This window comes from Limanda limanda, chromosome 14, assembly GCF_963576545.1.
Source record: "Limanda limanda chromosome 14, fLimLim1.1, whole genome shotgun sequence".
Lineage (NCBI taxonomy): Eukaryota > Metazoa > Chordata > Actinopteri > Pleuronectiformes > Pleuronectidae > Limanda > Limanda limanda.
In genome coordinates, this window is record NC_083649.1 from 2,690,414 (window position 1) to 2,707,998 (window position 17,585).

The following is a 17,585-nucleotide window of genomic DNA, read 5'->3' on the forward strand; positions in this document are numbered from 1 at the left end:
ACGGAGCCGCTCTGCTCAGAGGACGAGTTTGGAAAGTGAATTTATTTCTGCTGCTTTCAGAGAAGTGCGAGTGGTCAGAGTGAGATAAGGTTAAATTACCCCCGTCAGTCCCGAACCTGTTATAGGAGGCATCTCCACTTCCTCCCGATATCCAGAAATTAAGCCCAAAAAATGTGTATATATATATTAATAAAAGTTTGTCATTAATTGACCAAATAAAACAATCTAAATGCAAATAAAATCCTGAATGAAAAGGAGCAGAAAGAAGAATTATCTCATATAATCTGCCCCTTTTCCACAAAACAAAACAATAATTAAGTAAAATTAAAAATGTAAATAGCTGCAGCCCCCACGTTTCTTTTTAGCTTCCTGATTTACAATTCCTTTTATACAAAAGAAGCTCACACAATCATTCACCTGTCACAACAAAACAAAACTTAATTAACACATTTCATTGTATTTCCTCGACATACTAACTTTAATAGTTTATATCTAATGATTGTTTTAGATTCTCTGGTTTCTCTGATGCATCGTTCCATCAATTTGGTTCTGAATCTCGATCTGTTCCTTTAAACTTCTAATAGCTTTCTCTGTTTTGAAATCTTTTCTGGGTTGTTGGTCGATAGTTGGTCATAAACTTTCTAATGAGCTTCGTACATAATTTGCAGAATCCTACAATCGACCAGTTCCTAACTTTCGACAACTTTAACTGAACGAATAATTGGTTTGATGAAGATCTATATCGACTTCTAAAGTCCATTACTTCCAGATGTGATGTTCAGAGAGAAACAGGTTTGAATAAAACACTAAAAAGGCATTTTAACAAATCGTGTGCTGGTGAATAGAGAATTTTGTTCATTATAATGAGCCAAAGCTGGAAGTACTGATTTAAAACAGGAGCAGTGACTGTTCCGGCTGCAGGAGACGGGACGTCAGACTCACTCGAGGTCATTAATAAAGTGGAGAGGATCTGAAACAGAGTCTTTTTTAAATCACCTTCGTGTCCAGTTCTGACGTCAGAGAGAATATCGAGTGAATAATGTTTCAAAAAGAGAGAAAGAGAGAGAGACTCCTTTCAGTGGGAGGTGGATTAGAGCCAAATGAATCAATCAGAAGTTAATACCTTTCTGGCTACTCTTAACCCACCACACACACACACACACACACACACACACACACACACACACACACACACACACACACACACACACACACACACACACACACACACACACACACACACACACACACACATTTGTCCACACTACTGCCAGATAACCCTGGAGTGGAGATTGATTCATGAGGCGAGTGTCAAGTTCAAACCAAGGAGACCTGAGCACCTGCTTACAGCCAGTATCAGCTCAACACACACACACACACACACACACACACACACATATACAAACACACACACAAACACACACACACACACACAGGCAGGTCAGGGAAGACAATAGATAACGACCTCTTGTAAGAACAAATGTTTTTTAAGAATACTTCTCCTTTAACAAAAAAAAATATATGTATGTTTTCTATCGCTATTAATATTTGTTATATTTGTAAACTGAGAGGTCACAACAGAGATCACAGTTCGACTTCCATCTTTATTATAATATAACAAATCGATTTCTTAACGTGTTCCTGTTAGAAAACAACAGCCGGATCCTCGAGGAGCAAACAAGACAGGAAAGTGAAAAGCAAACAGATCTTCATGATTAGATGATTATTAAATATACTTTAGCACAAATTAAGTTTGTTGTGTCATCACAGGATATAAAGTGTTTAAAAACCGTCAAAATAAATCTTTGTCCATTGTTCAGTGGGTCCAGCTCTGTCTGCAGTCTGAGCCACCAGCAGGACTCAAACGTTCAGGCTCGTTATTTCAGTGGTCTGTGTGGAGCTGAGGAAGAGGAGGAGGAGTAGATAGAGGAGAAAGAGGAGGAGGAGGAGGAGGAGGAAGAGGAGAAAGAGGAGGAGGAGGAGGAGGAAGAGGAGCTGCTCTGGACGAGTCAAAGGTCTCTCGAGCACCAGGAGCTGATGCGACTCTCAGCTCATGGGAAATTCAGGTTTGAATTCAGGAAAACTTTTTTTCTTCCAGTGACAGAAGAGGGACGAGTTTTGGATTTTCACTTTTTCTGCGTATAAACATTTATTCCAGAATTCGACTTCCTGCTTACGTGGGCCACTGGTTATTCACTGGAACATAATGGATTGAATGGTTGTGACCATCTGATCTACTTTGGTTTTTCTCTTTTCTTCATAAAAGTATAAATGTTTGACTTAGCTCTTGAGGCAAAACAATCTGTGCATTTAACACTAAGCTTATTTAAATGAAGACTTTGCTCAAATATTAGGCAAATGTTCCCCGGAGCAAATCTATGGATCATCAGCTCTTTGTCATGAGACTTATAATCAGCCGCGCATTTGTGTAATGAAGAGTGTGATTCAGGATGTGTTTGTCTCCTCTGCGAGAAGCAGAAATTACACTGCAGGCTCTAAATGTAATTTCCTCTCCTCGGAGATTGTGTCGAACTAAATGACGATAAAGATAATTGTGAGCAGGAGCTGGAAACTGAAAGCAAACTGGGAGCATGGGGGCGCAAATGTCACTCACATAATACTGTATCCCGCAGGGTGACGCTGCCCTTTCATGATGGATCAGGGTTTATTGTGATCAGCCATGACTGAACCGAGGAGACACTCTCCTGCCGGGAACTCAATTTCCTGCTGGAAGGAAAAAAGACACAACGCAGTTTCCAGGAGGAAAAACATCAAAGTTGGTTTTAAGGGATATTGCAACCGACTCCTGCCGTATTGTGTGAATCGGAAGGAAATTTGTTAAGGGGTGGTGGTGGATTAAAATTGTAATTCAATCAACGTGATGTGAGAGCCCTTGACAGTGTGTAATTGCAATCAGTTAAATTGCTTAATTCAAAGGGAGAGCCATGGGGAGCAACAATTTGTAGAGACAGAGACGAGAGAGCAAAGAAGAGAAGGAGGGAGGAGGAGAGAGAGCGAGAGGATTTTATTTATTCTACCTTAACTACCTCTAACTATGTTTACATCAGGCTGTGCAACTAATTACATTTGGATATTATCTTGATTTCATTGTGAACTAATGTGTCGGTAAATACATCCGACGTTTGCTTTCTTTTAAGAATCGTTCATAACAACCTGGACGACTTTCACTGCTGATAAATACACCGATTAATGCAGAGTTCTTTCCGTTTGACGGCTCACAGCCAAACACACAAAGGATGAAGGGAAGGTTAAAACATTAACCAGAGGAACTCAAGTTTGACCCTGAAGAAGAAGCAGTGCGCTTCAAATCAATGGAAAAGGGTCATTTGCACCTTTTCAACAAACTGCTCGAGGGAATTAAGGAGATTCCCTCAATGCAGTCACTTCTGGGAAGGTTTCCACCTGAAGAGCAGAGGGAGCTGGACTCTGGGGAACTAAGACCAACCAGCACAGAGACGAAATCCACCAAGAGAGGAGAGGGAATAAGACACTTGACGTCTTGTTTTCAGCTGCAGCTCTGATCTCGTTCTTCTTATGACGAATGATTGATGACGTCTCTTCTCAGAGTCCCGACCTGCATTCGCCCGTTTATTCAAAATGTCCCAATTCACCAGTGCACCTCCCTTGACTCCCAGCAACACACCTGCCCAGTTTGAAGTACAGCGGATGAATGGTTTCTGAAAGCTTCATACATGTGATCAGAGGTTCCCTGTTAAATACGCAACCATGTTCCCTTAATAACATGTTGAAGGCTCAGCTGCGACACATTGAATTCACCAGGTCCTGCAGGAAATCACCTCGACCGGTGGAAATCGCCTCTGGAGCCGGCAAATAACCCGAAGAAGAATGAGCTGCAGTATAAAAACACTGTGTTGAGAGGACGTTGCAGTTTGTCTTAGATTTCACATATTGTTCCCAAGCATGTGTGTAACAAAACAATTTTTACATCACACGTATTTTTCCCGGCAGCCGAGCTGAGGGGGGAAGTGAGCGATGGAGGTCGAGAGGCGGCTCAGTTCTTCTTCACGTGTACAGTAGTGTGCGATCAGACGGTAAATCGGAGGAGGTGCTGGCACTTTGCAGGCCGCACCGAGGCCGTTTAAACCATCTGCTGAGTGCGAGCGAGATGAGGAGATAAAGAGGATGAAGGGAACAGAGGGAAAGAGCGCATGCAGGAGAAGGAGAGATTCATCAGAGGGAGAGGAAGAAACAAGCAGCGCTCGGTGGCATCGTTCCATTATTTCATCCCCTTCTCAGCCGGCGGAGTCGTCCCTGATTGAAATAATACATCTGGAGGGTTGGTAATGCCACCTTAAGTGCTGCTGGAGGAGTCCAGCGAATTAATCGCCTCCCTGACTCGATCTCGGCCAATTACGTTAGCCCCTGATTTATGAGACAACAGCCCCGGACGCCACGGTGACCTTGAGACCGGGAGGCGGGAGCTGAGCCGGGATCCACGTGGGATTACTGTTAGGATTTAAATTTTTGAACTATAGTCTATGTGTTGACTGAACTCTTAACCAAATAAAGATAGGAGTAGTTTTGGCTAGATATTATGCCTTCATACAAATGATTTTAATAACTGTTGCTGCTCAGTGTTAATAATGAATCTTTCACTTGTTCTCATTTCTAACTTCTGATATTAAAGGCTTATTCCCTTGGATTCATTCAACATCATATAGAGTTCCAGGAGCTGTCTGATAAAGTTCTGGAGGTCGGACAGAGCGACTCTGTTGACTTAATTCTGTTTCGTTGCTTCGGTTTCGAGGATCCGAATGTTTACAGTCAGGATTGTTTTGATGAAGCAGAAAACATAATAATCTTTTCTCCAATTGATAATATTCTTTGTCCGTCATTGCATCTGCTGGGTCAAGGCCTTTAATGAAGTAAACAGGTTGCCTAGCAACAATCAGAGTAGTAGGAACGTCATTGGGAGTGTCTCCCTGTCTACTTCCATTCCATTCCAAAAGCCAGGAGGATGAACTGTGCCTGCGCACTTCCGAGGAGGAGGAACTAAAAACTGCTGTTATAAAACTAACTAATGTACTGGAAGCCCATTGCTTTGCTGTGACCTGTTCATTGCTTTCTAAATAAATACTTAATTGAGCAGACTGAGTTTGGCTCTTCTTCTCTTAAAGGATAAACGACCACGCTTAACATTACACAGAGATGAAGGAAATCCTACACTTATATCACAATGTAATCTTGATAATCTGGTGCTGTTTGTATGTTCTGAACCTTAAAATGTTATTACCGAGAAAACGTACAATAACCACCGTCGATTTCAAATAAGTCTTCATCCGTGATGGTCACATTCATCCTCTATGTAACTGCATATTTATGTATTTATTGTCATTAAATCATCATTAATACACGACAGGTAAGGGGATTATAGGACATATCACCTCCGTGGTTCAGCTCCTGCTCGGTGCGTTTCCTTATTTGAATTGTAAAGTTTAACTGGACATTTGATATATCAGCTGAATGAAGACTGAAGTAAGGTCTAAGTAAAAGTTTACCGTGTTTTAAAGAAGAGCCCGTATAAATAACGTACAGCACTTACACACTTACAGCTGAGTTATTGTACTAAACCGAAAAAATTAGATACGACCGGGGAGATTGTTTCAGGATAGAGGCTCCGCTGCAAAAACCAATCAGTGTTCCTCTACTTTTAATTTCCTCCGACCGTGTGATCGACTCCACGAGTTTTATTCCCAGGAGCGTCTGAGAAAGAGAAGCCGAGATGTCAGCAGCAGCAGCGGTGACGGGCAGCGGGGGGGATTGGATTGTCTGTATCAGTGTGTCAGCGTCCGGGGGCCGAGCGATGGAGGCCCTGAAGCTGATTAGAGCCCGGCACCGGATGCCGCCTCCTAAACAGCTTGTGACAGGCCGCGGTCCAGGTGGGGGGGGTGTGTGACAGGAGCGGAGTCGCAGCAGGACGGACAAAACCCACAGAAATCAATGCTCGGGTCTGAAAACTGATGTGATGGTTGTTTGGTCATGGATCCAGGAAGCAGATAGGAATAAAAACCAGCTCCCCAGAACCTACGCTTCAACCTCAGAGGACTGTGTGTGTATTTAAATGTCAGAGCCACAAACCCAGGCCTTAACGGCTGCACGCTGCGGTAACCAGCGAGCAGGGAGTCGACATAACGACTCTGCTGGTGGATCCGCTCTCAGCTGAGAGACACAGACACTATCAGGTGTTTCCACAGAATCAGGGAGGAATCACTTCTCACAGACGTTAACAACAGATTTTCAGGCTTTTCACCTCATTTCTGAACTCAGAGGACGATAAATGCTCCTAATGATGTTCAAGGAAAAGTGTTTTTACCTTCTTCCACCACTTTCAACACTGCAGCTTAATAAACAAGGCCTTGTCATATATTCTTCTCTTGGATATATCATCTGTGTTTATCTCTCTGTCCCCCAACAGGACGACTCATGATCATAATGTTAATTTATGCCCCTGTGATTCGATGAATGTGCTGTTTTCCATGGACATCAGGCGCTAATGCACATGGCTGGATGTACTTCTTTTGAAAAAGTCCCCTGGCTCCTTGTTTGGTTTGTGGGATTTTCCCACGTTTACCATCATGTTTATTCTTAATCTGCAGGAGGTGAAGCTGCTGTATAATGAGGATAAATGAACACTGAGGCAGAGAGAGAAAATCTGAGGCATCACGATGATGATTAGAAATGTTCTGGATCAACATTGTCTTCATCTATGTTTACCCACAAATTCAATAAGCATCCTGAGGCTGTTCCTTCTGAGAGTCTGACACGGATATATAAATAAATATTAACACAAAACCTCGTGAATCACTTCAGTTTGTTGTTTAACGAGTGAAAACCATCCACTGTGAATTAAGATGGACGACGATTAACATTTTTTAAATTTAGTTCTTGAGAGGAAATCCCAAACTCCACTAAACGACACCGAGAACAAACCACTGTACCACCATTCCAGCCCTGTTAAAGTGTGTGGTTTTGATATAAGATATTCACGTCAGGAATCATCCGGCTCGAGAAGCCTGCAGCGAGAAGAGGAAAGTGTGCGACGGCTGAACGGCTTCGTCTCAGATTTCTTTCCACTGGCTGAAGAGTGAACAAAGTGTGTGAGCAGGTGGTGCAGATGCTGCAGTGGTGCAGTGAAGTCACTCACATGTGGGACTGTAACAACACCTGTGTGTGTATGTGTGTGTTCTCTGTGTGTGTGTGTGTGTGTGTGTGTGTATGTGTGTGTGTGTGTGTGCACTCCCTCCTCCAGAGAACTGCCGAGTTGACGGTGCAGGCCTTTCCAGACAAACGACCACTTGCACCTACACACAGACTTACACTCAGGGTCAAGTGTTGCAGAGCTGCAGATCCATTATCGAGATCAGCCCGTGGAGGATCCAGGTGTCTGGCCACACAGCGCATTACGTGATGAAGGGGAGTTGAGATGCAGCGCAGGTTCAGAGTGTGTGTGTGCTTGTGTGTGTGTGTGTGTGTGTGTGTGTGTGGTTGTGTGGTGCAGGTTCCTTCAGCTGCACGGAGCTCTGCGCTGAGCTCTCAGAGGAATCAATCCCCGGCCATCCAATTTAGACTGTGGGGAGAGTGTGCATCGATCCAGGCTCGGAGTTTTCCACACATGCTGCTAGCTTTCCCAAAATAAAATAAATAAATGCTCCCTCAGTCCACGCTGCAGCAGCTTCTGCAGCACATTTAACATCTCGTAACAGACTTGGATTCTTCTGTGGTCTCACGTACAGAACCTCCAGAACCTTCCAGGGAATTGAGGAAAGAAGTATTTGAGCCGTGAAGCGTTGGTCTACTAACGGTCGTCTGTCGCGGTTTAAGGACGTTTTCAGAGAGAAGAATCTCATGCAGCTGTCGTCTTCTAATGCTGAGACACGACTCATGAGACCTGTTGCTCCTCTATATGAGAGTCGATTGGCTTTGATCTAGAATCCTGAGTTTGAAATGTGACATCGGATCAAAGGATCTAAGGACTGTTGTTTATGTCATTCGACCGACATCAAAGCACAAACTGTTTGAGTTGATGTGAACAGTTTAACTTATATATATATATATATATATAATAAAACAAATATATCGTATAATTACTCTGATGTTAATATGTAACATCATCTCTCTGTGTACTTTAGCTGACTTATGTTTCAGTTGATAATTCGGGCCCTAGCCCCTCAGTTAGCTTTCACCGATCTTCACAAAAATCGTAGCCCAGGTGTATCATAACTAGTGATGTGCCCTCCCGTGTCGAGTAATCCAGGTTGATTTTTGTGAAGCGCGTATCGAGGCTTGTGTTGATGACGTATGTGATGAGGTTCGAAGCCTCGTGAGCCGGCCGAACCACGTGACAGCTTCAGAAAGTGGTTTGGTGTGCGATTCAAAATAAAAGGGGCCGTGAAACGCAACGGATCCCCCCACACACACACACACACATGTACTTGCATTTGTCTTGGGACTTTATTTGCTTGCAATATATTCTAGAGTATTGGGGGGGTGTGGGGGGTAGAATTCATGTATTAACTTGTACAAACTTGAGGTATCTTTTCTTCGTACCCCAGCTTCATCTGTGTCCTGTGAAAGGATCTTTTCTAAAAGCAGGCGAAATTATTTCAAAAAAAAGAAACCGCCTGAAACCCAGCACTGTTAACAAGTACCAGTAACACAAGAACATTCACATCACAACCCTCTCACTAATTTGTTTCCACTTCCACGTTTGATGATAAAGACAGACACCATATTAATAAAAATCGTTTATGTATTGGCATCACACACCAAATCCATGGTGTCATAATAATTACATTTACATTTAATGTCCACTTGATGGCGCAGTACAGCAAATGAGCGAACCTATTGGATGGAAGGCTTCAACGCTTCATGAAGCTTCATCTCGCCATCACTAAGACTAGACAAAAAAAAAAGTCTAAAGGTGCAATGAGAAAAGCCTAACAGGAAGCCCGCCATTTTGGATAGGGACCTTTGTCTTTTCATGACAAACAAATAAGTCCGATGAACTTGTCCTTGGGCTTAGAACAACTTCAAATTCGGTGAATGTCATCTCAACAAGATGGATATATCAACCACCTCGGTATAAATGATTTCATCACACGGTGTGACCGTGGCGTGACATTTTGATGATTCGCCAAAAAAGGAGGGATTTTTTATAACTCCTTTGTGCATTGTTCTTTCAGCCTCAAACTTCATTCACACATTCACAGTCCAGCGCTGATCAGATCCATATCAATATTGACTCATCATTACAGCGCCACCTGCTGGCTACAGGAAGTGACATGTTTTAAACTTTGATGAACTGCTCTTGGCTGCTTTTCACACATTCATCCAGCATCAGGTTCTGTCCTCTGAGGGACTTTGAGGACGTGACAGCAGCTCTGTCACAGGTCAGAGGTCGACTACAGGACATTCTGAGTGAGACAGAGACAGAGATTTTACAGATTGTGTCTCAAGTGGATGTTTAACTGCCACAACCAGAGCCAGAGACCAGAGCTGACTTCTTAAGATATTCACAGGAAATCACACTGGATCCAAACACAGCAAACAGACAGCTGTTATTATCTGAGGGAAACAGAAAAGTAAGATGGATGTGTGAAGATCAGTCTTATTCTAATCACCCAGACAGATTCACTGTTTATTGTCAGGTCTTGAGTAGAGAGAGTCTGACTGGACGTTGTTACTGGGAGGTGGAGGTGGGGGGGGGAGGAGGAGTTTGGGTAGCAGTCACATACAAGAACATCAGAAGAGCAGGAGAATCACATGAATGTTTATTTGGATACAATGATAAATCTTGGTCATTATATTGTAATGGAAACAGTTATAACTTTTATTACAACAGCATCACGACTCTAGTGTCAGGTCCTGTGTCCTCCAGAGTCGGAGTGTACCTGGATCACAGTGCAGGTGTTCTGTCCTTCTACAGCGTCTCTGACACCATGATTCTCCTCCACAGAGTCCAGACCACATTCACTCAGCCTCTCTATGCTGGAGTTTATTGTTTTAGATCCACAGTTGAGTTCTGTAAACTCAAATAGACTTGAGTCATTAAAAGCAGTGATTTAGATTCTGTGTTTAAATCTTTAATTTCTTTTGTCTCCATGTTTGTTGATCAAATTACGTCGTGGTGACGTTTCTGCTCCGCACAGAGATCAGCTGTCAATCAAACACTGACCTTCCTTTATCACACATATTAATTTCTCACTTTGTAAAGACAGAAATCTATAATTACACTGACATGAATGGGTTTGAAAGAACCGAGCACCGAGCGGTGGGAGGCCCTATTGTATGTCGAAGGACTTGCATTTCCCTATTGGGCTTTTTTAGGGCGAAATCGCTGTAACTTCGATGTTCATGGGTCCTCTTCCCTCAAACTACATCGGTGTATCAACCGACTGACTGGACGTCAGCTGAGGTCTGAAAGCAGGTTCACACAAACACATAAATCAAATGAAGCAAATTAGCTTCATGTTTTAATCTGAGCGATTCTTCGGCACAAGAATTAACAGACTGAAATTTAACAAACGAAACGAGTAAATCGGCCGAAAGTTGACAGAGACAGAGTTTAGCTGAAGAATCTGAGGATGAGCGACTGGAGTCGTTTTCACTGAGGTCGAATGATGATGGAAGATTTAACACAGATGCACTGCTTCTGCATGTACTGGGAACGAGAACACACACACACGTACACACACACACACAGACACACACACACACACACACACACACACACACACACACACACACACACACAAACACACACACACACACACACACACACACACACACACACACACACACACACACACACACACAGATAAGAGAGATGAAGAAGATGAAGAAACAGGAAAGATGAAGAGGAAGACTCGAGCTGTGACGATGTCATTCCACTTAGTCGGCCTCACATTTTATTTTCTGTAGTTTTGACATTGCCAGCTCTGACATGTGTTTAAACATTTCATCATCATATCATCCACGTGAATGGATTCATTTGTTCACTTAACTCAAAACCTCTCACTGTGAATTTAAGACTTGATTTATTGGAGATAAAATGCAGATTTATCAAATTCGAAGCGACAGAATATCTGGTGTCACTTTTCGTTTCCTGCGTGAGATAAAGAGACGACAGAAACGTGACGAGAAGACGACGTTAGATTGGACTCGGAGGAGAAAGAAGCACGAGGACGGACGTGTGGAAATGGATTCGCTTGACCTCAAACTCGCTTGTTGAGATGCTCCACGTGTCTAAATCATGACAGAGCAAAATACTGCTGGGTAATAAACCCCCGTATAAAAACCTTTATCACCCACAAGCCTTGACATGAAAGCCCAGTCCTCCACAGAACCAGGAGAAGCTCGGTGTTCACGAGTGTGTTTGTCTCACATGCTGATCACAACGTCAGACATTTCATCGGAGTCGCCCACAAACACGTCACTGGAGCTTTTATGATCGAAAGCAAGGGCGACTGCGTCCGTCACCGAGGCTGAGAGACCGTCGTCTGAGCTGTGGTTCGTCAGAGCGACTGAGGACAGGTCACAAGCTTCCTCTTCACTGTCACACAGTGTCCATGAGACGTCCTTCTTTGTTGTTGTTGTTGTTGTTGTTTATTGACGTTTGCTTTGTGTTGCTCTGTTTGTAGCTGATGTGAATCATAAAGATATTAAAGCTCCCAAAAGTGAAGCCATACCATCTTGATTGCCCCCTGGTGGCTGTCTGTAGTATAGAAACCCCTACCTCCTCCATGTTAGCAGATGGAACATGGCGAAAACTAAAAAGTTACGTTTTAATAAATGTGTTCGGTGATGTTCATGTTTTCAATAAGTTTGGTTTAAATTCATTATTTGATTTTGAAAAAAAGGGAGTGAAACATCATGATTGAAAGCCAACAGCTGATTGGCCGATCTTCAGCCATTGGACGGTTCTAGCTGTCAATCAAACTGTGGTATCCCCCCCAACAAATCCGGTGCTTTATGGTTTGTTTGACTCTAAATGATCATAATTCACTAAATGAACATCAGCTGTTTGAAGAAGACTTGAAACTAGAGACTGAGACAGAAACTCCTTCATGTTTACTGACGTTATAAAGTGAGAAGTAGAGTCACTTTCTATAGACTTCTATAGAAACTACCAGTGGAGTCGCCCTCTGCTGGTCACTACACAGAAGACAGGTTTCAGAACCTTCACTTTCTGGAGTCTATGGATGAGGAACAGGAGGTTTTTCAGCTCTTGGATTCATATGATTCTAGCAGTAGAATCCTGAAAGTCAAACTAAACAAGATTTTGAAAGAAAAGTTTTGAAAAAACAACAATTTTTCAAGTCACAAACTAGTTTTTCCCCCTTTTGCTAATTTCACATCCTGGACACGACTCAGCTTTGTGTCAGCGCCGCTGCATCAAACAGGAGATAAAGAAAAACAAGCTTACTGTGATAGTAAAGCAGACAGCTGCTGATAATTTTACCATCACTGACACACACACATAATTGCGAACGAGAACAATGGATGCTTGAGGTTTTCTCTTCTTCTCAGAGACAATTTCAATTACACAGTGTCACACTTCTTGTTAGAACATTTAATCCCTCGGACAAAGACTTTGTGCAACAATAAAAACAGCACAGGCTTTAAACTTTGATCTGTTGCTCAGAGATGTGTTTACTGCTTGTGTCCAGTTTCAGCACTAAACTATATATATATATATATATATATATATATAGTTTTCAAACACAAATATCTGAAAACTAGAGAATAAAAATGCAAATATGAGTACAATTTTACTTTTTTTATTATATCCAAATTTTGAAATTTTGTGTGAAACCTTCCTCATGTTCTCTTTCTGAGTGAGACATGGTTTTTCCCACAGGAGCCTTAATAATTGCATTATTGAGCATAAAAAGTAACATTTGAGTACAGAACTGAGATGCTCACCCTAATTGCATTATTAAGGCTCCTGCACCGAACGGTGAGAGGCCTTATTGAAATTGTAAGAGTTTTTATTATTATTTCCCTTTCGGGGGCTTTTTCAGGGTCTAGACATTTTCAAAAAGTTATGAAACTTTGCAGGAAATTCAAGGTCTACGGATATTTTAGTATTCTGGAGTATTTTGAAATGGGTGTGGCAAACGGCTCAACAGCGCCCCCTGGAACCAGCCCCTAGGTTTCCCTTTGACAGATCTTCACCAAAATCAAAACACAGGTGTATCGTGACCAGTCATAAAAAAAAGTCTCAAGGGGCGTCAAAGTTTGATTAAACGCCATCAAAACACGAGGTTCTGTATCTCGGACATAAAAGGTCCAATCAAGTCCAAACTAGACACATAAGATAAGAGTCCCGGCTTGATGACATCTACACAGAAATCATGACTTGGAATCACAGCACCCCCTGGTGGCTACAGGAAGTGACATGTTTTATACTTTGATGAACTGCTCCTGGCTGCTTTACAATATACAGCTCAAATGAGCTCAGTCAAGTCGTTGGATCATCGTCAGAATTGTGACATTTCCTCAAAGCGTGTAAACATTGGGCGAAGGAAAGTCCTTCGCCAAAGGAGATGATGTTGTCATGACTCCACTCTGCATTGTCCTATCACCACCAAACTTCTGTCAAATGATCAGAGTCCAAGCCTGAACAGCTCCATGTGTCAATATTTCCTCAGTGTCATAGCGACACCTACTGATTCGCCATGAAACAGGAAGTCCACTGTGCATTATCCAACCGGCTCCGAACTACTGACCTATGATCACAATCCTGACCTGAACAGCTCCATATATAAATATTAGTTCAAGGACATAGCGCCACCTACTGATCAGTGTAAAAATTAAGTTGTGGTAACATTGTCCAATTGACACAAAATTGCTCACGCTACATCAGAGCGCCTACTTGAACAGATCTATATGTCTGTGCGTAATAATAGTGATGGCGCCACCTACTGGCAACAGGAAGTAAGCTTTGTTTTACAAATATCATTCAATTTACATAAACTTTTCACAGTGTGATGTGCTATTTGATAGCCTGGACTGTAATGAGCAATTAGCAGGCAAGGGTCGACATTGCGTGACGGACGAAGAAAGTGAAGCATTTATCCTTGCCGCAGAGCGTAAAACGCATGCAACGCAGAGACGTGCGCTTGGTCATCGATCTCTCTCTCTCCATCGACCGCAACAGGCTTCAACGTGCGGGTGCTCGTTTGGATTCTGTTGTTTTTTCTTGTTTTGTCGTTTCTATGTTTTAATAAAACTTATTAGGGCCTGAGCACCTACGGTGGGAGGCCCTATTGAAATTGTAAGGATTTTTCCTATTAATATTTACCATTTTCGGCTTTTTCAGGGCCTAGACCAGGGGTGTCCAAACTACAGCCCGCGGGCCAATCAAAGCATCAAAGTCTAAAATATAACAGTATGTCACAATGTCAAATACTTATATTCATATTCATACTTCTACTATATATCATATCATACTCTCTGTATATTCTTGTTTACATAAGTCTATATACACATATTTATTTATGTGTACATGTTATAATTACTATTATTATATCACCATTACTATTATTATTATATATACTGTTGCTGCCATTATTACCATATACTGCTTTTATATTGGTATAATTACTATCATATATAAATATATATTATGTTATATTATATACTATATATACTGTACTATACTTATATACTGTCTAACAATAACATTACCATCATATCATCAGTACTTTTACCATCATCTTGCCAATGCACCTTATCTACCTATTTTATTGTATTTTTATCTTGTGCTTCTGTTTTTTTATTCTTTCTACCTTTTAATTTTATTCTATTGTATTGTATTGTATTTAATTGTATTCAAATATACCGGCTGCTATGACAACTTAATTTCCCTTCGGGGATGAATAAAGTAATCTATCTATCTATCTATCTATCTTTAAAGGCAGCTGCACTAAAGGTAGCTGCCTTTAAACAGTTTTACATAAAGGCAGCATCTGTCTGGATCCACTGAAGGATCCAATGACTACTGGCTGTGGACACAGCTACTGTAAGAGCTGTATTAACACCCACTGGGACAAAGAGGAGGAGAGAGGAAGCTACAGCTGTCCTCAGTGTAGACAGACCTTCACACCGAGGCCTGTCCTGGAGACAAACGCCATGTTAGCTGATTCACTGGAGGAGCTGAAGAAGACTGGACTCCAAGCGGCTCCTGCTGATCACTGCTCTGCTGGACCTGAAGATGTGGCCTCTGATGTCTGCACTGGGAGAAAACGGAAATCTCACCTCCTGCCTCATCTTCAGTCAGCTGCATTTAAGAAGCACAAGCTGGTGAAGCCCTTGGAGAAGCTCCAGGAGAACATCTGCTCTCGTCACGACGAGGTGATGAAGATGTTCTGCCGCACTGATCAGCAGTGTATCTGTTATCTCTGCTCTGTGGATGAACATAAAGACCACGACACAGTTACAGCTGCAGCAGAAAGGACTGAGAGGCAGAGAGAGCTCGGGCTGAGGAGACAAACAATCCAGCAGAGAGTCCAGGACACAGAGAAAGACATGAAGCTGCTTCAACCAGAGGAGGAGGCCGTCAATGGGTCTGCTGATAAAGCAGTGGAGGACAGTGAGGAGATCTTCACTGAGCTGATCCGTCTGCTGGAGAAAAGAAGCTCTGATGTGGAGCAGCAGATCAGATCCCAGCAGGAAACTGAAGTGAGTCGAGTCAGAGAGCTTCAGGAGAGACTGGAGCAGGAGATCACTAAGCTGAAGAGGAAAGACCATGAACTGAAGGAGCTCTCAGACACAGAGGATCACAACCAGCTTCTACACAACTACCCCTCACTGTCACCACTCAGTGGATCTACACACTCATCCAACATCAGTGTCCGTCCTCTGAGGGAACTGAGGACGTGACAACAGCTATGTCACAGGTCAGAGGTCGACTACAGGACATTCTGAGTGAGACAGAGACAGAGATTTTACAGATTGTTTCTCAAGTGGATGTTTTACTGCGACAACCAGAACCAGAGACCAGAGCTGACTTCTTAAGATATTCACAGGAAATCACACTGGATCCAAACACAGCACACAGACAGCTGTTATTATCTGAGGGAAACAGAAAAGTAACAGGAATGAGTGAAGATCAGTCTTATTCTGATCACCCAGACAGATTCACTGTTTATTGTCAGGTCCTGAGTAGAGAGAGTCTGACTGGACGTTGTTACTGGGAGGTGGAGGTGGGGGGGAGAGGAGGAGTTGGTGTAGCAGTCACATACAAGAATATCAGCAGAGCAGGAGGCTCAGATGAATGTTTATTTGGATACAATGATAAATCTTGCTCATTATATTGTAACGGAAAGATTTATGACTTTTATTACAACAGCATCATGACTCCAGTGTCAGGTCCTGTGTCCTCCAGAGTAGGAGTGTACCTGGATCACAGTGCAGGTGTTCTGTCCTTCTACAGCGTCTCTGACACCATGACTCTCCTCCACAGAGTCCAGACCACATTCACTCAGCCTCTCTATGCTGGAGTTGGGGTTTATTGGTATGGATACACAGCTGAGTTCTGTAAACTCAAATAGACTTGAGTCATTAAAAGCAGTGATTTAGATTCTGTGTGTAAATCTTTAACTTCTTTTGTCTCCATGTTTGTTGATCAAAGTTCGTCGTGATGACGTTCCTGCTCCGCACAGAGATCAACTGTCAATCAAACACTGACGTTCCTTTATCACATATATTTAGTTCTGACTTTGTAAAGACAGAAATCTATAATTACACTGACATGAATGTGTTTGAAAGAACCCGAGCACCGAGCGGTGGGGTGCCCTATTGTATGTCGAACGACTTGCATTTCCCTTTTGGAATTTTTTAGTGCGAAATCTCTGTAGCTTCGGTGTTCGAGGTTCAACCCCCCCACCCCCACCCCCCCTCCCTGTAGACATTCAGATGGTTTAAGGAATGGGCGTGGCAAAATAGTGCTCTGTGCACTACAAAAGGCTGACATCCACAAAAATCTAAAGGGACATGTGTCTTTTCATAAAAAACAAATAAGTCTCTTGGATAGACATGCTAGACCAAACAGGAAGCCCGCCATTTTGACTTTAATGGCTATTTTAGCCATTTTCCACATTTGTACTTTGACGAACTTGTCGTACGGCTTTCATCAGATCAACTTCAACTCCTGGGAATGTCATCTCAACAAGACAGAGATATGAACTACCTCTGCATATTTGTTTTCATCACACGATGTGACAATGGCGTTGCATCAAAGTTTGATTACACGGAACTTCTGTATCTCTGGCATATTTGGTCTAATCAGGTCCAAACTAAAACATGTAGGACAAGAGTCCCGGCCTGAAGACATCTACACAGACAACATCACTTAAAATCACAGCGCCACCTGCTGGCTACAGGAAGTGACATATAAAACATGTCACTTCCTGTAGCCAGCTTCGATGAACTGCTCCTGGGTGCAAAACAGCTCAGTCATCTCATTGGATCAAGGTCAGAATTGTGACATTTCCTCAAATCGTGTAAACATTGATGTGCGGTGACTGATCATCCTTCGC

The 17,585-nt window shown here is 42.5% G+C and overlaps 1 protein-coding gene across 1 annotated transcript; it reads left to right on the forward strand.

Annotated features, from left to right (window-relative positions):
* The first annotated feature begins 5,764 nt into the window (after window positions 1–5,764).
* On the forward strand, window positions 5,765–16,688 carry LOC133019744 (E3 ubiquitin/ISG15 ligase TRIM25-like). The gene is made up of 4 exons (XM_061086302.1): window positions 5,765–5,921; window positions 15,008–15,897; window positions 16,041–16,594; window positions 16,679–16,688. The coding sequence occupies exons 1-4, from the start codon at window positions 5,765–5,767 to the stop codon at window positions 16,686–16,688; spliced, it is 1,611 nt and encodes a 536-aa protein (XP_060942285.1).
* Window positions 16,689–17,585: the final 897 nt, after the last annotated feature.

Excerpts from the sequence above, each read along its gene's own strand:
- LOC133019744 (XM_061086302.1), top strand. The coding sequence starts at position 5,765 with ATGTCAGCAGCAGCAGCGGTGACGGGCAGCGGGGGGGATTGGATTGTC. Across the intron at positions 5,922-15,007 it reads TGTGACAGGCCGCGGTCCAG|GCAGCATCTGTCTGGATCCA; the intron begins GTGGGGGGGGTG and ends TTTTACATAAAG. Across the intron at positions 15,898-16,040 it reads CACACTCATCCAACATCAGT|GAGACCAGAGCTGACTTCTT; the intron begins GTCCGTCCTCTG and ends CAACCAGAACCA.